Source organism: Suricata suricatta, chromosome 5 (assembly GCF_006229205.1).
Source record: "Suricata suricatta isolate VVHF042 chromosome 5, meerkat_22Aug2017_6uvM2_HiC, whole genome shotgun sequence".
In the NCBI taxonomy this organism is placed as follows: Eukaryota; Metazoa; Chordata; class Mammalia; order Carnivora; family Herpestidae; genus Suricata; species Suricata suricatta.
The window spans coordinates 80,459,022-80,480,650 of NC_043704.1; the positions used below are offsets into that span (position 1 = coordinate 80,459,022).

The 21,629-nt window shown below is 42.4% G+C and overlaps 1 protein-coding gene across 3 annotated transcripts in view; it reads left to right on the forward strand.

Annotated features, from left to right (window-relative positions):
- The window catches only part of DGKG (diacylglycerol kinase gamma), a 210,241-nt gene that overhangs the window by 38,681 nt on the left and 149,931 nt on the right, over window positions 1-21,629 (forward strand). For all 3 annotated transcript variants that reach the window (XM_029939689.1, XM_029939690.1, XM_029939692.1), the window contains exons 2-3: window positions 3,512-3,819; window positions 15,093-15,169. In XM_029939689.1, the coding sequence (XP_029795549.1) occupies window positions 3,753-3,819; window positions 15,093-15,169 (144 nt within the window). In that variant the 5' untranslated portion in view covers window positions 3,512-3,752. The remainder of the gene's footprint in view (window positions 1-3,511; window positions 3,820-15,092; window positions 15,170-21,629) is intronic.

The window sequence follows — 21,629 nt, forward strand, 5'->3', positions numbered from 1 at the left end:
AATGCCTGAAGTTTGGCTTCAAATACCATTCTTCACTGAGAGGAGTCTGCACTTTGGAGAAATGACTGACTTCAGGATGAGAAGTCAGGAAGTAAAGAGTGAGACTGAAACATTTTGTAGTAATGGAAAATAAAGATGTGCTCAAAGAATGATGGAAATATGTCTAATGAACAGAGAATCAACTTGAATGAGTCTCTACTGGACAAATCTGGGACAATTTGAGTCAAAACAAATAAAGATAATAATGGATTATAACCCTCTGAATAAAATGAGAATCTATTAATATAAATAAGTATGTATTATATATGAGTATAACATACTCATATGTATCCATATGTTTATATATTCATATAATTTATAATATAAATAAATAAATATAAGTAAGCTGATATAAAGAAATAGAGAAGGGAAAGCTCTTCTTTATAGTAAAATCCAAATTAATAAATATAGAAAGAAAGATGGAATTAGAAGTTTTCTATCATAATAATAATTAATCCAGGCAGGAATCACCAGTAGATGCTGAAACTAGTGAGTAAAAGTTTGATGAGTAATTACAAAATCACAACAACTTCGAGCAGGAGAAGATCAGAAGCCAAGTTCAAAACTCTATGGCACAACACGAAGACTTTCTACCCAACTACTGTCAGCTGATTGTTTAAATCATATTTCTGAGTGTTTTATTTGCAACAGGATAATGATAACTATATATTGAGTGTACATTGTGTGTTAGGCATTGTGCTAGGAGACGTTTTGGGATTTTCTGTTTATTTGGTTTTTTCATATATTAACTCACTTAGTCCTAACACTAGCTCAATGAGATTTTTATTACTACCCCCATTTTTGAGGTGAAGGAACCAGGGGTCAAGAAACACAAAATTTGGGGCACCTGGGTGGCTCAGTGAGTTAAGCCTCCGACTTTGGCTCAGGTCATGATCTCCTGGTCCAAGAGTTCCAGCCTTGCATCAGGGTCGCTGCTGCCAGCTCAGAGCCTGGAGCCTGCTTCAGATTCTGTGTCTCCCTCTCTCTCTACCCCTCCCCTGCTCATGATCTGTCTCTCTCTATCAAAAATAAATAAACATTTTTTAAAAATTTAAAGAAAGAAAGACAAATGTCAAATAGCTAATAGGAGGCAGAGCAGGATTCAAAGCCTTGCATTCTGACATGGAGTTCCACAGTGTTCTCTTGGGCAGTGTGTCTCTCAGTCCTCTTAGAGCTAACTGTGCTTCTGGAAGTGTGCAGAATGATGTGGCCAGAAAAGCCTTGGGGGTTCCTTCTTGTCTCATTTTTTCCCCCTCTAGAAATAGGGAAGACAATGCTTAATTTACATGGTCATTAGGAGGATTAAATGGGCAAATATATGTAAAGCATATAATGTAGAGTAAGTGTCCACTAAATGACAGCACAGCAGTAGTAACGCCATTTGTAACATTGAATTCCCCGGTGTGATGGAAAACATTTCTAAAGGTCACCTCTCACTTTTGGACTGAATTGATAATCAGAGGGCAGATCATAAAAAGCTTTGTGTATCATAAAAAGAAGATTATGTCTTATTCTATAGGCAATAGAAAACCACCGAAGAATTTTATTACCAGGAAAGACGTGATCTGGGTGACAATTTAGAGCATACCAAGGGCAGGAGAGTAAAAGCCAAATCAGGGTGTCCATCGAGAGGCTGTTGGTAGAGACCTGGTAGAGAGAAGATGAGGGTCTGAGTTAATGAAGCTGGTGTGACTGAGGGGAGGGGACACACAATGGACAGTCACACTTGAGCGTTGCGCCTGAGTTTGGATGTGGCCGGAGTGGGTGGGGAAGAAGCTTAGGCTGAATCTCAGGCTTCTGGCCTGTGTGCCGACTCCTCTCAGGGCATGACCAGAATGTAGAGGAAGGGCAGGTTGAGGGCATGGGAAACTGATGATTTGGGGGGGGGGGTTTGGGATACACAAGGGAGTCACAGTGGACAGATGGATATTCAGATCCGGATTGAGGAGAGAGTGCAGGGCTGGAGCAGCATGCCTGTGGTCACTGAAGCTGCAGCAGTGGGTCCCTCATGGAAGGGGTACAGAGCAAGGAGAGGGCTGAGGTTGGGATTTTGGAAATGCCAGTGTTTGGAATGGCAAGAGAAGTGGAAGGAGACTGAGGAGGAAGACTCAGAAAGATAAGATTGTTTCCAGGGGGCTGTTTCCTGCCATGGCAAAGGCTGCAAAGAGAAGCAGATGAAGTAAGGAAGCCCTGAAAAATGCGTGCTGTATTTAACAATTACGTTACTAGGGACCCCTTGGTAGGTGCCAAGGAGCAGAATCCAGTTGGGCAGTGAATTAAGGAGAGAATTGGACATTTTAAGGAGAGAAACTAGAACTTGGATGTTCCTGGGGATGCAGGCATCTCTCTCCCTTGTCATGCATGCCCACCTACTGGTGGAGAGCTCTGATTGGTGGAGGGTTGTCTTTCCAGAGCCAGAATCTCCTTTCAGTGTCTTTCCTTAGTTCCTGGCCAGCCCTCCAGGTCCACACCAACCAAGTCCATATGCTTCCCAGAGAGCCACACAAACCCACCTCCTCGCTGGGTCACCTCATCCAGACCCTCCACCATCCCTCATATGCTCCAGCCTCCCAGACTTGCCTCAATGTCCGACCCTTCACTAGGGATCCAGTTTTATTAAAACTTCTTTGGTGGCATCAGTCTGTATTTCTCCTCCTATTAGGTTGGTAGCTTTCTAACATTTTGTTAAACCTCAATCCAGAATAAGAAATACATTTTACATTCTGGTCAATATACACGTATATATAACTGAAAGGAGATCCTCCTATTTTCAATTCCATTTCATGCCATTCCACTCTACCCTACTCTATTTTTGTTTTTAAATACTGGCCTCGGCCCACCACATTAATTTCACAACCCACTGAACTGACTTAGTGGCTGGTGGTATGACCGCCAGAGCCACCATGTTAGGAAGGTCTCAAAGGAAAAGATGGTAAGTGTCTGTCTGAATCCATCCCTTTTCCCTCCCTCAGTCTCCCCTGCACTCAGGCCAGTGGCAAGTCTTCCCTCTAGTTGCTTTTGTATGGTTCTGAGAGGAAAGAAAACCACTTCAGTCACTAGGATGTTAGCTAGCCGTGGGGCTATTTGGACGTCCACAGTAATGGTGAAAAGACCACTTACCTTTCAAATCATGGCATGTATGTACTGTCCCTACTGGCTCATGAGGCATCGACAGCCTGAGGCGTTCTCATGCCTTGAGGATGCCCTCAAGTGGTCCTACTATGGCCTCTCTTGAGAGACATTTAAAATTTCCTGAGTTGATGAGTATGGCTACCTATTCAGACAGGCCACCCAATTGGAGGTGTGCTGGTCTGGTCTGTACACCCTCTTCAGACTTGCCTGAGGAGACATCCCCTCCCCACCCCGCTGTGGGAACCACTGCCTCCTATAGGTCTTTCCCCAGAGAACATTTGGGGATAGGATGACTTATGTATTCACTCCCATTCACAATGTCTTTTCTACTTCTGCCCAGGAGGAGCAAGGATTTCTGAATACCCTGATTTCAGATAGAAGCATGCCATTGGAAGAGTAGCACAGTTCTCGCATCTGCTCAAACGTGCCCACTCCTGCCGTAGACCCGTGGATCCTCCGTGTGTCCTGAAAGACCTGTCCGCCGCGTACCTTCAGAGAGCCAGGCCCTGGGCTGGGCCTCAGCTTCACCCTGGTGAACAAAACTCAATCCCTGGCCTCAAGCACTCACCCCCAGGTTAAAGATGAGTGAAGAACGGTGGATCTCCCTTACACCAGAAGAATTTGACCAACTCCAGAAATATTCAGAATGTGAGTAAATGGATTGACCCACCTGGGACAGAATTTCCTCTTGGGTTGGGGAGACCATTTCTGGAGAGCAGAGTGGTGTAATCCTTGCTAAGCCACAGAGAATTAGGGTGGGCCGGACATATTATATTTCCTTATAAACACAGAATTGGTGTCTTTAAACATAAAAACAATTATCTTTATACTCTATAAATGATAAACGTGTAGAAATTTGGAATATACAGGGGAAAAAATAAAGAATAGGTTAAAAAACACAGCCAAACTCTATGAACATTTTGGAACACTTCCCTCCTGTGCATATTGCTTTACATTGTTGAGTTCCTGGGTATACAGTACCTTTTTTTTAGCCTGCATTTTCTGCCTAATATAATACTGTATTTTCTCAAGTGATTAAAACCTGTTTATAGCATAATTTTTGAAAGGCTACAGGCTGTATGGTTACAGTGTTACTCGATCATTGGCTTTAATGTACTCTTGAGTTTGGACCCAATGCCTTTTTTCAGTAAGATGGAGAATTCTGATGTCTCTTTCTTGACTTTGTTCTGAATAAGCCTTGCAGTTGGGGTTCTTGGTTTCCCATTAGTCACACCCAGGAACAAATGCAATGCATCAAGATACAGTGGTGGTGAGGCTCATGCTCACATGTGGGCTGTGCCCTCCGAAGGCCACTCCTAATCCTGACATGACAGGCGTTTGCCGAGGCTGGAGCACCATCTGACCACTGTGCTCTGTACACACATGGCCACCATGGTGGTTGTGCAGCCCACCCGTTTTTTACAGAGCCCTTTGCTTTGCCGAACTCTCAGCCCTGCTGCCTGCCCTGCCCCTTTATCCTAATCACCTCTCCCTCCGCATTAATTATTGTACTTGGTACTTTTGTAAATCACTAGGCCAATGGCAGGTTGACCTGCCCTGCAGAGCTTTCCCGGGTCGTCCTTGTATGCCCTTCTGGCAGCCTTCCCACCCTCCCACAGGGCAAGCAGTCCTTGCCCACAGCACTGGTCTGGGAGTCTAAAAGTGCTCAAGTGCCAGCTCTGGGATGTGACAGCCCTTGACCCCCAGAGCCTGTATCCTCTTCTGCAAAATGAGAGGGTTGGACTAGATGATCTCTCCCTGTTGTTCCCTGAGGCCTAACACCCATGACTCTCAGTGGTCTCCACGGTCAACCAGGGCCCATTGGGACTGCTGGTCAGTCTACCTCCAGGCTCCCTGGAGTTTCTGGCCTCTTCTCTGATCTTGATGGATTTAGAGAAACTCTGTAATGTATTGACAAGGGGCAAGGCATCCCCTTCCAGAGTAAATTCCATTTAATTCAGCATGGTCTGTAGGTCAGCGAAGTACCAGCCCTGTCAGGGATGAAAAGGAAAGGCTTGCTTTTGAGGAATCAGAATCTTGTTAGAGAATCAGAAATGTGCTCATATCACAGACAGAAAGCAGGTTTAGGGCAGCAGGCACATGCCTCTGGTGGAGAGCTGGCTGAACGGAGTGTATAAATGAGAAGGGAATTTAAAGCTAGGGGAAACTGGTATGGGGGAGTGTATTACTTTGCTAGGCTACTGTGACAAAGTACCACTTAGGACAACAGAACGTGTCTAACGGTTCTGGAGGCTACAAGTGCATTATCAAGCTATCAGCAAGGGTGATTCCTCCTGAGGGCTGTGAGGGAAGAATGTGTTCTAGGCTTCTTTCCTTGGCTTGCAGAAGGCTGTCTTCTTGCTGTCTCTCATTGATATTCTCCTTGTGCATGCATCTCCATATCCAAAAATTTTTTTTTTGATGGGCACAGTCATCTTGGATTGGACCTGCCCCATTCCAGTATGACTTCATCTTAACTAACTACATCTGTAATAACCCTACTTCCAAATAAGGTGGCATTTTGAGGTGCTGGGGTTCAAGACTTCAACATATGAATTTGGGAGGGAGGGGATACCATTTAACTCACAACAGAGGATTTAGCTGAGTGGAATCTGTGGAGAACATAAGTTTTAAAATTGAGTAGTAGATGGTGGGGGAGGGCGTAGAAACAGTGGAAACAGCGGGGGAGAGGCACAAAGAGAGAAGGCATGTATGGGTGGTAAGGAGAACTTCTGGGCCACATGGAGAGAAGGAGAGAAGGGTGGGGAGGAGGCCATAGGAGGGATGGGGATAGCAGGAGGCCTTGGGTCAAAGTGTAGGTTTTGAACCAAGGTGGCAACATTTAGAGCATGAATCTGGCGGCTGTGTGAGGGGTGGCTTGAATATAGAATCTGCCAGCTCAGGGGGTAGAGGAGAGTCCTCTGGAGGAAATCTCGTCTGAACTGAGGAGTGAAGCTAGGATGGTGAATGTGGCAATGAATAAACGCTGATCCATAGAAAACTGTGGTGGAAGGTATCACCAAAATTTACAGAATGAAAGGAACCCAGCAAAGATAACCCTGAAGACTGTGAATCTGTGGAAAATACCAGCATTCATATTCAAAGCTAGTGGGGACAGTTTGGGAGTGTGATTTGGGGATGTGATGACACATCCACTTTTGCATTCATACATGCCAGGCTGCAGGGAACCAGCAGTGAGTGAGACACAATCCCAGCCCTCAAAGAGCTCCCAGCCTAGGAGGGAAAGATAGGTAGGCCTGGAGCAATGATGTTCAGTATGACAGGTGCTAAGGAGTGGGGAGCATGGAGGAGGAGACCTAGCCTAGCCTGGTGGGAGGCTTCCTGATGCAGGGGTTGTTTCCTGACCCCAGAAACACTAGCAGGAGGAAGGAGGGGAGGGCAGGGGTAGTAGCTTGGGAAGACAGGGAGGAGAGAAAGTCATCGTGGGACCTTCAGAGAACTGCAAGCAGGTTACATACGGGAACCTAGATCACATGATGGTGGTGGTGGTGAGAGGGGATTTGGGGCAAGAACTGGAATGATAAATAAGACCCCATCGAGGAGGGCACTGCTTTCCAAGAACAGTGTCCTGTGGGCCCAGGAGGGGGGGTGGCAGGAAGCGAGTGGGAAGGAGGGCTGGGCTACAGCTCTGGCTTGGAGTCATCGTGCAGAGGCAGCAAGGAAAGGACAGCAACAGGAGTGAAGGCACTTCAGAGAGCAAGGGCATGAGGAGAGAGGTGAGAAGGTGGGAAACAGCTATGGGTCTGCCTACAACCAGGGGTCAGAGGAGGGAAAGGAGTCGGAAGAAGACAGAAAAACTGGAAAGATGATCAGGTAAAAAAGTAGTGAGTGGAGGGAGCTGAGGAACAGAGGGGTCCACATGTGGCAGAGCATAGGAGAGGCAGAGGGTGAAGAGGAACCAGAGTGTTCAGTAGAAGGGGGCTCCTTTGTGGCTTGGGTCTTTTTTTCCCCAATCATCATTTTGTCCTTCTCTGACCCTTCCTCATTCTGTCCTGTGCCTGGACTGGACAAGGTGCTCTGGCACTGTTGTTCTAACAGGAGAGGGAAAAAAGCCACAGTTCTTGGAAAATGATTAATCCTCAAAGGAAACCCTGAAAAAGGCACTTCTACCAATTTTAGATACATGCTGGTGTTCAGTCAGATCACATCGCCATAGCAACTGCTCTTCCATAACTACATAAACAGGAGCTTTGCACTAGTGGAATATCTGAAGTGCATAGCCTGAGAATTGAGAACTTTCCCCAGTGGGATGGCCAGGTAGGAGAGGCCACGAATCTCAGGAGAAGAGGCTCTTGGTGTATTCTGTTTATGTAACATAAACCCTGTGCCTTCTCTAGTGGCCTTCCTCTGGGGATGAAGCCAGGTTACAACTGCCCTTGGAGATGTATATATTCATTTTACATGTGCACAGGCATATACATAGGTGATACATATATATAGTAAGATTAATGTGAGTCAGTAGTGTAAAATGCTTGTAAAAAACGATAATGTGATGTTAAGAATATTTGTGTTACAAAATAAAAACAAGTATAAAAATGAAAAACAGAAGGAGGAAATTTAAAGCTACCCGTGATTCTGTCTCCCAGTGATAACTATTACTTGTGTGTGTGTGTGAAACAGACATGCTAGCCTATTTCATATGCTGTTCTCTTCACCCTAGCAATTATCTAATTCAGTTATCTACTGCTTCATCAAAACGACTTCAAAACTTGGTGGGTTGAAACAGCCATTTTGTTTTTTCCCATGATCCTGTGGCTCAGGAATCTGGAGAGGGCACGGCTGGAGTAGCTAGTCTCTGCTCCCTGATGTTTGGGGCTTCGAGGGGATGCCTCACATGATCCAGCAGGGCTTATTCACTCCCATGCTGTTACCTCAGTGTTCCTCCATGGGATTTCTTTCTCCAAGTGCTTTGTCCTCTCCCAGGACCTCTCCATGTGGCCTCTCTTTCCAGCAGGCTGGCCTGGACTTCTTACATGTGGCCCAGGACTCCAAGAGCATAAAAGCGGGTCTTATTAACACCTGGACTCTGAGGTCCTGGAACAGAACTGTTTCCACATTTCCATTGGTCAGAGTGGTCCCAGGCCTGGCCCAGACACAATGGGGCCAGGGGATGGACTGCACGCCTCATGGGTGAGTGGCGCCCACGGGAGCAGGGAGATCATTGGACACTAGCTAGCACACAGTATGCCATGGGTGTTCCCATATTGTTCAGTACTTCCCAGAAGTACGGTTTTCAGGGGTTGCAGAGATTTCTTTTGAGACGTTATTTTATTTAATCAAACCACTGTGAATTTAGGATGTATAAATAGACTCATAGTTTCTAGTAAGGCATGAGCATGTTGGGAGGCCTCCTACTGACCCTTCCCTAACAACTTCAAATAGAGATAATAATGGGCTTATTGTCCTTTTAATCCTGATATTTGAAGAGAGGCAATTATTTTTCCATGATTTGCCAAGGACAGAAACTATTAGCTTTTTGAGAAAGGGAAAAAAATGAGACAGCGTCAATTTTAACTTTTAATTCTTCAAGAAATCATACCAAACATTTTAGACATCAGCCTGTGATTGCTAAATTTTGTAGACTTTTTATACCTGGGGGAAATTTTAAAATTTGACACATATATTTATATGTATGTCAAACTATATATATAAAATTTGACATACATATATATATGTCAAACTATAATAGAGCAAAATTTTATAGTACATTTAAAGAAAAAAGGTGTATTTAAAGAGAATGAATCAGTGAATTGTGCTCTTCAGAAATATATTTTATTAGAATCAGAGCAATTCAAAGTTTCTGACATTAAGATGTAGGTAAATTATAGCTCAAAATTCAAACCAGTCAGTGTTAATATGGGAGTCAGAGAAAATGTTTTAGGGCTGGTTTATAGAACAATGTGAGGCTCTAAGTAAGCTTCATTGACACCTTATTATTTATATGGGCTACAGGAGTGAGAGTTAATCAAATGTTCATGGAGTCCTGGGCCTGTAGAGGGTCATGTCTCATTGCTTCCATCTTGGAAGGAAAACCACAGCTATTTCTCACCCACATCTCTTGCAGCATTTCTGGCCTTCTTTTCATCATGATGACTGAGACTCTACCCACAAGCAGTCACAGAATTATGGATAGGGAGAGGCTAATGTGGAACAATGGCTCTCAGATTCAAATATGCACCTGAATCTCCTGTAGATCTTGTTAAAATGCCAGTTCTGACTCAGTAGATCTAGGATAGTTCAGACATGCTGGGTTTCTGACAAGTTTCCAGGTGATGCTGTTGCTGCTGGTCCAGGGACCACACTTTTAGTACCTTTAGTTGAGAAGGTACAGCTTGTCTGATCCATTCCTCAATCTTCATTTGGGCTATGACTGATGAGGCCAAATTACTTGGAGAAAAGATGGAAAGTTTTGTTAGCGATACCAATTTCACTTATATAACTAAGCCATACCAGTCATTCAGATCATTTACGATGAGTCAGAAAATCTCAGTATCCTAAAGCTGGTTTTCTTATATCAGCCCAAATTCCCTCTGCTTCTATGTAAAGTCTTTTCCTCTTATTCTCTATGTAGCACTGTAGCAGAGTTATCACTTCCACTGGTTCCCCTCAGTAGTTGTCTTGGTAGGCTTCAGGGGTCCTCAGCCTGGATTGCACGCTGGAAATATTTGGGAGACATTGAACTCTTCCAATGCCCTGTCCACACATAACCCCACCCCAGGATCCGGGCATCAGTTGTATTTAAAGCTACCCCACGTGATTCCACCATGCAGCCAAGGCTGATAACCACTGGTCTAGCTTTTCTCCATATTCTCCTGGAAATATGGGATGTATGGGACAAGCACAATGCCCCTAATCCCTTTCCTAGTCCCCCTTTATCCCATGAATCTTTAGTGAACACTGATTTTCTGCCAGGCAGTGGGCTATATGCTGGGCAAAGACAGTGCACAGGAGAAGTGTAGCTGGGAGATTATGTCAATGCTTTAGCAGCTGGGCTTCTTATGCAGGCTACTCACATTCTACTTTGGGGTCTGATTCCTTTTGGCTGAAAAAGTGGGCCTTTTGATGCAGTGCTCCTGGATCTGACATCTCTGTTCTGAAATCATCCTCTGTCTTTCCAGAACCCTTGGGAAACTCCACTCTTGCTTTTATTCATCTCACTGTGTTCTTGACTCCTTGAAATACTTAGAAAACTTATTCATACATCCCCACCTTCTTTGAAAGAAGGAAAGTCAAGGGCTTTTTTTTCCCCTTTTCATTTGCCAACTTTCCCTTTTCCCCTCCCTGTGTCTTTCCTTCCCTGGGTTGAGTCATGTTTCGTCTTCTGAATCTATGGAATATATTCTTCTGGGCTCAGCATCATGTTTTTGTCTGTGTTGTGACAGGCAAACCTTACTAGTCAGCCACAAATATACGAGAAATTTGCTTAAGGCCTGCTCATCAAAAGTGAGATCCATGCATCTGCATAATTAGTGTCACCTAGGGTATTATTTGAAATGAATAATTTTTGGCCTTGGCTCAGACCTACTGAATCAGAATCAGCATTTAAAGCTGATCCCCAGGCAGTTCCTATGCATGTTCAGTTTGAGATGCTCTTAGGGAACTTTGAGAATGGAAAGCTATTATGCACCTTAGAATTTCACTCTCATCTATGGGTTTACAGATTCACAGTTGAAAATGTTGATTCATAGTTATTTCAAAGTGTAATGGTCTGACTAGTTCTCAAATACTCCGTGTTCTTAAAGAGAAGATGGTCCATAAACTTTGGGTTCTGGTTCAGGCAGCACAGCTGACATTCTGCTGTAAACACTGAAGTTTCTAATTTGTCTGCTTGTTCAGTTGGAGGGCATCCCTCTCCCACACAAATGTGGCAGTGAAGGTGCCTATGAGTTGGGCCAAATTTTCTCCTTAAAAAGGCTTCAAATGTGCTCAAACACTAGGAACAAGTGTTTGGTTATCGTCCCAGAATTCCTGGCACATAAAGCATGAAGAGACAATTTTGGATTGAAACTTCTTAGGGTAGTTGTTACTACTAGTGGCCTTGATCGCAGAAAAGACCCTTCTTAACCCCTGATTTGGGGTAAAACTGCATGCTGATGGCTCCACCAGTGTGGGTTAATGTAAAATGTATTCCTACCTTGCCACGAAGCTGAAGAAGTTGACCTGTTGGGTAAATTTCTTTAGTGTTGTCCATTTAAACAATGGAGAGTGTCTGTCAAGCATGGTGATTTCCGACTTATCAGAGTAATACACTTTTTCTTCCTTTTGCAATAATTATCCAATGAGTTTAGCTGCTTCTTAAGGTAATCTTCATTTCTAACAATAAAATTACATTAATGGAACAGTAATTCGTAACCTTCACTGTATATTTGAATCCCAGGAAGCTTTAAAATATATTGATTCCTCAGTTTCCCAAGATACACTGATTTAATTGGTCTGAGATAAAACCTGGGTTTCAATGTATATAGGGCTCTCAGGTGATTGTAACATGTAGTCAGGTTTGCTGGGCACTGTCATAGAGGGAGGGTCTTATCTTCTGATTTACCAGTGTTCAGGTAGCCAGTGAATCTAATAGCTGTGTCACATTACCAGATATGCTAAAAATCACAGTCACTAGCTGTGTGCCCTTGAAAGAATCATTTAAATTTTTTAAGCCTCAGTTTTTTCTTGCCTAAAATGAGGACCATTACTATGTTAGAGGATAGTCATATAGATTTAAATAAAACATATAAGATGACTACAACAGTGCCTAGCATGTGCTAAGCACTCAACAAAATAGGAGTTCTTGCAAAGAATTGTGGACATGGCCCTATTATAAACACTTAGGAATAGAACTAGACCTTCTCTGAGTCAGGTGGTAGTGCTTCCTACCATACAGGCTTTGACAGGGAGCTTTTTACTGAGGTTGTGCAGTTAGACCCACAGATGGCGCCTAAACTAAGATCAAGGAAGTCTCTGAAGAGGTCCCTCATTGTTCTTAGCTGTCTTAAGATGAAACAGAATGGAGCAGGAGCCATATAGTCCTCAGGCAGGTAGAAACCCAGCCCAGAAACCCATGGAGAATAAGACTAATAACATATCGAAAGACATCTCAGGAGAAAGTAATGGGTCTCAACTTTGAGAATTAGGTTGTCTCCCTTTTTAAAAAAGGACAGGTGTTGACACTCTGAACTCATTAATGCCCATGAAAAAATTGAAGTTAAGGTGTGATGAAGAACACCCCTCATGGAAATCTAAGAACCAGTAATCTCTTATATTTTTTTTTCTACTTAATTTTAGGCTATTAATCAGAGATTTAAAAGTAAATGCCATCTCTATTTTTCTTTTTTAAAACCTGTTTATTCGAATGTGAACATATGATGAAAATATATGTATATATACATGTATGTGTGTATAGCATTCATTTAAATATAAATCAGAATTTTGTAAGTAGATCCATAGCACTTTAGAACCAAAGGATTTCTGCTAGGATGAACTGTGGAATCTTCAAAATGTGACAAGAATAGCAAGAGTATAAATGCAAGTGAAAACATTCCCCTCATTCTCTATCAAAATGCTGGCTCTATACTATTGCAGCAGCCACACTAGGGCTTCCCAATTTGCGCTTTTAAATGCAACCCAGACTTGGCCACTCTAGTTGACCTGAAAATCTCCCATTAAAATAGATTCTAAATTGTAGTCTTTTCTAAATAGTTAAGCTGCCCATAGGATGATTTGAATATAATTTATGTGTAATGTTAACTGAGCTCTGGCTTAATTCTAAGCTCTCTTCCATTCTGTTGCCAGAGTGGTCTTCAGAAAACAAGAGACTTGGTTATATCACTTCACTATTCAGAAAATCTTCAACAATTTCAAATCAATGTCATTAGCTTGGCACTCAAAACTCCCACAAATCTGGCCCCAAACTACTCTCTGGTTCTGACTTTTCCTACATGTCTTATGATGCCCATTTCTGCATCTTTGTTCACCCTGTCCCTTCTTCAAATACCCTTTTCACTTCATGTCTGCCTTTCAAAACCTCACTCATTCTTTATACCACACCTCAAATGCTGCCTTCTGTATGGGACATCCCTGGTCCCCACACAAACTTACTGTTATCCTAATTTTACTTTTTTCCTGCTCATTCTACTTCTCTGCTCTGTGCTTCCTAGAGCTTCATATTATTGCTACAGCACTAATTACAATTTTCCTTGTGTTAGCAAGTGTTTGAGAAGTAATAGTAAATAGTGCTTAAGGGACAGTAATATAGACTTTGAGCCAAACCCTCTTAGGCAAGTTACTTAATTTTTCTGAATTTCAGCTTCTTCATGTGTAAACTGAAGAAAATTTAACCAAATGTGCATGGATTGGCAGAGGAGAATATGAGAATGAGAATGTGCAGTAAAGGCTCCTAAAAGAGGTAGCTATCGTTACCACAGTTATTCAGATCATCTCCCCAGCTAGTTCATCAGCAGTACCTTGCAACATCTCACTCTCCATAGAATTTTCTGAATTGAATGGAAGCAGCCCAAATTGATGACATCTGCTGCCTGGATCTCACTGAGCTATTAGTTTTTCAACATCTGTTTTGAATTTCAGGAAGAAATGTCCATTTTTAGGCAACATCAACATGTTCCTGTGGCATTTCAGTATTTCTCAGTCCTGAAATGATTATAACTTGTGCTTGATTGAATCCAAGTCAGCAGAGCCATAGAGAACAGCCCAGCTCATGAGGATATCTACTTTATATAGGCCTATGAGAGTATAGCCCTTTGTACAAATAGCATAAATACCAAGGAACATTATGTCAGTTTTTAATGACATTGCCCTTTGCTCATATGTTCAAACTGTGACAGTAATGGAGCCTGGGAAGCTCATCATTATTCACAATACTGCAAGACAAGGAGAGCACAAACACCATAGTTTTCCCTGATGTCATAAGTTTCTGGTAACTACACAGGATACACTCAAGATGTGTTTATAATGACAATTATTGACTCTATTTTCTAGACTCCCTATTTCCTAATAAAACCCAAAAGAAGAAGCAGCCAACATTTTCTCTGAGAGTTTCCAAATTATTTCCTATGGAAAGGAGAATTTTCTAAATCACCATGCTTCATGAATCCTGAGTCTCTGTTTCAGCACCAAGGACAGAGCATCACTGGGCTTAATTCCCATTTATCCTCTTTAATCAACAAAATTTTAAATATTTTAAAATTTCTGCTCAGATTTTATGCAGTTATCTAGTATATTGGTTTTCTGAACATTAGTTATGTATCAGACATTGTGTGATGTAGAAAGACTCACTAGCCAAGTACAGCATTCAAGGTAGAACTGAGGCAGGAGATGAGTAAGAAAGGCAAGTTAATAAATATTAGAACAGTACATGACAAGTACTATTACAGAGTTATGTACAAGCCATGTGAGAGCCTGGAGAGGGAATAATCAACTATAAATGATAAACTAAGACTTTACAAAGGAGTTGACATTTAAGCTGGGTACCAAGAATTGAGTGAAGTTTATAGTATAGAGAAAAGACTCCAAGAATGAATGAGTGAATACATAGTATATTCAGGGATTTCTGGAAATGTGGTGGAAGTTTAAAGTAAGAGATAAAGAATAGGGTAAGGCAGATCACCACATACTTGTATGCCAAGCTAAGAGAGTTAAGCTTTATCCTGGCAAAACTGAGAGTCACTGAAGTGTGTTGAACAGGAACATGAGCTAATCACATTTGTGTTTTAGAAAGGTAATTCATACATCAGGAGAGAGACTATATTGAGAAAAAGAAGAGGGGAGAAAGGCAGATAAGGGTGGCATTTTCCCATATAGTCTTAGGAATGAGGGATTGCTCCATCATACCCAAGGTTAGAATTTACTTGGCCCAGCTCCCAATATTTCACATGTGGATTGTGTCTCTCCAGATTCTTCCAAGAAGATAAAGGATGTCTTGGCTGAGTTTAATGAGGGTGGGAGCCTCAAACAATATGATCCACATGAGGTAAGAATATTTGCATTTCAAGCCTTTAGCCCTGTTTTCCAGCCCTTCCATAAAATTTGCCCCTCTCATAAGTTTAGCTCATCTTGAAGAACTTGCTTCTCAACATATTTTCTCCTAAATCTCAAGTGAGGTATTGGTGCTCACTGGAATTATATGTTTGCCAAGTTTAATCACCCTCTCACTGTCCTAGACTACCTCATACCTTCTCCTCTCTCTTCAAATCTTTCCACTTTTCTATCTTCATTCTCAGTTATCAACCATGCTTTCTACTTCACTGAGAAAATAGAAATAATCAGAAGAGATCTTCCATGAGATCTTTACCCACCTCTGTATCTTTTCTCCTGTAACTAGGGATGAACTCCCCATGTTCCTAGTTAAGTTACACCCCTCTGCGTGTGCACTCATTCCCATCCTCTTCTGGTCTATTGACAGGCATTGCTTTCTCTGTTTATAGATCTCCTTCATGTCAGCTTTTCACTGTTTGTTAGGTTTTTCTCATCAACATGTAAATTTACTGTTATTTGTCCAATAATTAAAAATATTCTTCTGACTCCATTTCTTTCTCCAGTTACCTCATTTCTCTCCTGTCCCTTATAGAAAAACTGTTCAAAGATTTTTCTATAGTCACTGCCTCCAATTCCTCTTCTTCCCACTTTTCGAAAGCCCTTCAATCAGAGCATAACCCCCACTCCTCCACTAAAAGCACTACTGAAGATAGCAAAGGATCTCCTTGTGGCCAAAACTCAATAGTTATTTTACTCAACAACATTAGACACAGTTGATCATATCCTCCTCCACTTTCTTCACTTGGATTTCAGGAAACTACACTCTTCCTGGTTTTCCTTTTACCCCCCTGACTTGACATTTCCACTTAACAATCAAATTGGTATCTCAAACTAACATGAGCTAAACTGAGCCTATTGATCTTCCCCTATAAAGCTGACTTTTCCAGCAGTCTTCCCCATATCAGTAAATAACTCCATTCTTTAAGTTCTTTGGTCTAAAACTAGAGTCATCATTGACTTTTCTTCTCACATCTCACATCCAGTTCATCAGCAAACCCTAACTTCTACCTTCAAAATATGTCCAAAATCTAGTCACATCTCACCACTTACCTTTTGCCCAGATCATTGTAATAGTCACCTAACTAGGATCCCTGTTTCTGCTCTTGACCTTTAAAGTCTATTCTTTGCACACACACTAGGCAGTCCATTAAAACTTAAGTCAGATCATCTCACTGCTCTGCTCTACAATCCCTCATGGTCCCTTTGCCCCTATTCAGAGTTAAAATCAAAGTCATTACCATCTAACCTCATCTCTTGCTACTCTCCTCTTCATTTGATTCCAGCCATATTAACCTCTTTGATGCTGTCAAACAAGCCCAGGTTGCTCTAACCTCAGTACCTTTGCGTTTGCCTTTGCCTTTTCCTGGAATGTTTCTCCCTCAGTATCCACACTGTTTATTTCCTCACCTCCTTCAAGCATTTGCTCAAGTGACCTTCTCAGTGAATATCACCTACTCTGCTTAAAATGTTAAGCCCTCTTTCCTTTCTTATCTTTCCATGCTGTGTTGTCTTCCTTAGTATTTCTCACCATCTGTCATGCTTTATAACTTTTTAATTGTCTGTCTCTGCCACTAGAGTATTTTTGTTCATTTCAGTATCCCCAGTGCCCAGAAGAATATCTGGCTCGTAGCAGGCGCTCAAGAAATATTTGTTGAATGAGTAAATGAATGTAAGACATCCCCTACTTTCAAATTCAGCTCATCTAATGTTTCTTGAGGATCCAGGCACTGTTGGGCACTGTAGAAGATAGAAAGATGAGAAAGCACTATTCCTGCCCTTCAGAACTTACTTCCTATTGGCAGGCTCAAGTTTAAGAGCCTTGACCCTGGAGTTATACTGTGTGAGGTTAGACTTCTACCTTTGCTGCCAACCAGTAATGTGGCCTGAAATAATATTTCACCTTTTTGAGCCTCAGTTTCCTTATGTGTGATCTGAAGATAACAACAACCAAAGATGTTGAAGTTTACAAATGAGTGGATTGAATGACACAATTTTTGCAAAATGTCTAACACTTTATGGGACACTTAAAAAATGGTATGTACTATTATTTCCTTTCTGGCTCCTTTTCCCGGAATGTTTTAAACTCAACTTCCTTTTCCCTGCTCCTGGGTCCTTTTATGAGGGCTAATTGCAGAAAAATGACTGATCAGCAGGACAAACTTGGGATGATGCTGGTCACTTATCTATTTGTATTGTCATCCTTTCAACAAATCCTGAGTCAACCCCTTTTCTGCTGGACACTGGCAGTGATTTAACAAAGTACATGTCCTCAAGGTACACCTGAGTGAGGATTTTGGATAAAATGCCCCCATCATCAGGAGAATGAAGCAGGAGGAAGGTTGCCAGTACAGGAGCCAGACTGAGAATGAACCCTTTCAAAGAACATTCCTGAGGAGAAGCCACGCAGAGAAGATGGCAAAGCCAGCAAAGAACTCCTTGCCCCTCCCACTGCTCCATCCAAAACACGGGAACAAAGAAGGGTGGGGGCTGCTAATGAGCCCGTCAGCCCTGAGGCTGAAGAGTGGGAGGGGAACAATTCGGTCAGGGCCACTGAGGGTGTGAAGGCCATGGGGAGCTTTCAGAAGCAGAGAGCAGCTTGGCTGTGGGAGTCTGCTGCCACCCCCGCCTCCATCATGCTGGCCCCCACTCTTTGTATGCCTGGCACTGCGATGTCCCCGGGAAGCTCTGTCTCTCTGATTTTATTCTCTCTCACAGTGCGGCTGGCTTCTAGTAGGTGTAATGTCCCGGCACGGGCTTGGGGAAACAAAAAGAATTTAATTTCTCTCGAGCTTGATGGCTTACTGCTGCTAAAATGTCTCAAGGAGGAATGAGTCAGTTGTGGGAAGGGGCAGGTGGCTAGGAAAGCAAGGTGAGGAATAAAAGTTTGCAGAGTGGGTGGCGCCTGTCAGGCTCAGTCGGTTAAACATCACTCTTGATTTTGGCTCAGGTCACGGTCTCACAGTTGGTGGGATCGAGCCTCATGTCAGCACAGAGGCTGTTTGGGATTCTCTCTCTCCCTCTTTCTCTGCCCCCTTTTCTGCTCTCCCTCTCTCAAAATAAATAAACTTTTTTTTTTTAAGTTTTCAGAGTTGAGCACTGTATCTGGCCATGACAAGTATGCTCTTCCCCTTCAGCACTGAGTGATTCTCTGGAAAACTGAGTATAGCTGAAGACAGCGAGAAAGTGGACAAAAACAGAGTGGAACAGAAGGGGCAAGGTGCTTGGTGGCCCTATGATCTCAGACTCAGACACACCTAAGCACAAAGCCCGGCTCTGTCATTTGCTTTATGACTTTGAGCAAGTTATTTGTGTTTTCAGAATTTTTTCATCCACAAAATGGCAGTAATAGTCCAACCTTACACTGTTGTAAGACTTGAGCTCATATACGTAAACTGCCCGATGCACAGTAAACTGTCCATATAGTCCCCTCCTTTCTTAACCTGTATAAGAATAAGCACTTTAATTTTTTTATCTTTTTTTATTATTTTTGAGAGACAGAGAGAGACAGCATGAGTAGAGGAGAGTCAGAGAGAGAGGGAGATACAGAATCTGAAGACAGGTTCCAGGCTCTGAGCTAGCCGGCAGCACAGAGCCCGACGTGGGGCTTGAACCCATGAACCATGAGATCATGACCTGAGCCAAAGTCAGATGCTTAACCGACTGAGCCACCCAGGCGCCCCTAGAATTAGCACTTTAAACAGATTGCAGAAACAGCAATTGTCCAGCTATTTCCTACATGAAAGTTGCAGTTTCTGGGGGAAAAAACAGGCTTATGCCATGGCAGTGGCTAGCATGTTATTCCAGAGCTCAGAGAATTGCTAACATGCCTCATAGTGTTTGTTTACTGGTTTTGCCATAGTAAACCACTTTCTGCCTATCACACATTCACTAGCAGCTACTCTGAGCCTGGCTTGTGCTCCTAAAGAACTTATTCTGTCATAACCCAGATAAAACTTTGAGAGTAGCACACAGTCACACTTCTTTGCCCGCTGTACTTGAGATTCCTGGAGAGAGTGGCAGGGAGTCGTATGTTAACACTGGGACCCAGAACAGATACCGTAACAAGAGCACTAGAGTGAAAGTCAGAGATTGGGCTTCTGGTTTTCCTCTGCTGCTAGGTGGCTGGGGAAAGTCACTGAACTTTCAGAGCACCAGTGACATGAGGCGATCTAGGCTCTTCTGATATGAATGACCTTTGTTTCTGGGCTTATTCTGTGCCACCCTGTTGCTCAGAATACAGTCATGAATGGCTGGACTTGTGTTTAATTGTTGTTTTCTAAGTTCTCATACGAGTTTGTCAGTTCTTTTCCTATGGCACTCACCACTATTGATCCTATATTGGAATTATTTTAATACCTGAGTCTCTTGAAGGTACAAACCCATGTGTATTTCTTAGATGTGTTCCCCCAGGTGTTTCTTGTACCTAGGAGGCTCAGTACATATATGCTGACTGAATAGAGCCCACAATAATCGATGGCAGCCAAGTATACCAATGAGAAACCCAACATCCACTAAAATACCTTTTAGGAAACACTATTCTAGGTGGTGTGGAGGATACTTAGATGAAATAAGATATTTCCCTACCTTCCTAGAGCTCTAGATCTAGAAACTAAGGATATGTATGTCACAAACAACTATATATTAATAGAGGGCAGCAGATATAAGTGTGATAGGATGGGAACCAAAGTGGAAAAGTGCAGAAATCCAGGTATGGGAAATCATACTAGGCTTCCTGGAGGAGGTGACATATGGACTGGACCTTACAGGATAGCTAGAATTTTAACAGGTAGAGAAGGAAGCAGTTTATGTGATATGCAGGGATGCTTGATCAGGAAAGAACATGTAGATCAGTGTGGACAGAATGTGGAGGTACACATAGGGAATTATAGGAGAATAGACCAGAATGGTCTCAGTACTTGAAATAGCTACAGATTTAGGTTGGAGTCGCATTGAGGGAGGGCTGTGAATCCCAGAGGACTCAAGGAGTACACAGGATGATCCATTGGAATGTGGGAACACTACAAATTACACCTTCTATTTACATTGATTTTTATCTCATCTAACTTCTATTTTCTCATTTCTTCTCTTGTGTATGTTTTATAATGTATTAGAGGAACACAATAGCACATGTATATAATTTATAATTAGAATCCATGGAAAGTTTTTGGACAGAGAAGCTATCTGATCAGAATTGTGCTTTGGGAAGATCAGTCTGGCAAGGATGGATGAGAAGAGAGGACTGACCGGGTGGAGGCAAGGAAGCCTTCGAGAAGTGCTGTAGTGGACCAGGTAGGATGCAAGAAACAGAAGTCTGAAGCCAGGAACATTGGGCCTTCAGTGGCCTTCTGGTCAGGGTGGTGGCAGATGGGCAGTGGACACACAGGAAAGACTAAATGTGACAGATATTACAAAAGAACAGTGAGCGGAAGGAAAGGACAAGAGCTAATCTCAGATGGCTGGGGGTTCCAAGCTGAGCCTGGAATATTGGGTGAATGTTGGTATTATTAACAGAAACAGCAGGGTTAGGAAGAGGAACTGGTTCAGGGAGGAGGATAATAAAAGTTTAGAACTTGAGACCTTTTAGTTCACCCTCCACAATTTGCTGTCAAAGAAACTGAGGTTCACAAAGCCGACAAAATGTGGTAGAGCTGAAGCCAGTCATGAGGTCTCCTAAATCCCACACTCATCTTGTTTGATGATCTTTCAGCTTTGGTGTTTTAAGAGCATTATGTTAGACTTTGTTCAGCTAAACTTTCTCTTTTTAAAAATCATTTAGAATAGTCTGTTTTCTGGAAATATTTTATGCTGATAGTCTCAATTTGATGCTAACCAAAAAGCATTAACAGGATACTTTGGGGCTTAAAACTACAATTGACCCTTGAGTAACGTGGGGGTTAGGGTCACTGACTCCCGCACACCTGGAAATCTATGTATAACTTTTGACTCCCCAAAAGCTTAACTACAAGTAGCCTCCTATAGACTGGAAGCCCTACTTTTAACATAAACAGTTGATTAACAAACATTTTCTATGTTATTTGTGTTGTGTATACTGTACTATATTCTACAATAAAGGAAGCTAGGAAATCATAAGGAAGAGAAAATACATTTATAGTATTGTTCTGTATTTATTGAAAAAAATCTACATGTAAGTGGGCTTGCACAGTTCAAACCTGTATTGTTCAAAGATCAACTGGACATTGTAAACAGTCCTTGTCAATTAAGATAGTGTGAAGGAAAAGAGTGCCAAAGGAGCCTTTTAAAATAAGGACAGTAACATCAGCAAATAGTCAAAGTAGAGAATGAAGAGAACCAAAATAGCACACCACCACAGAAAACAGAAAGTTTCAAGAAGAGAGGATGGAATGCTACAGAGAAGCAAGTCGGAAAAGAGACAA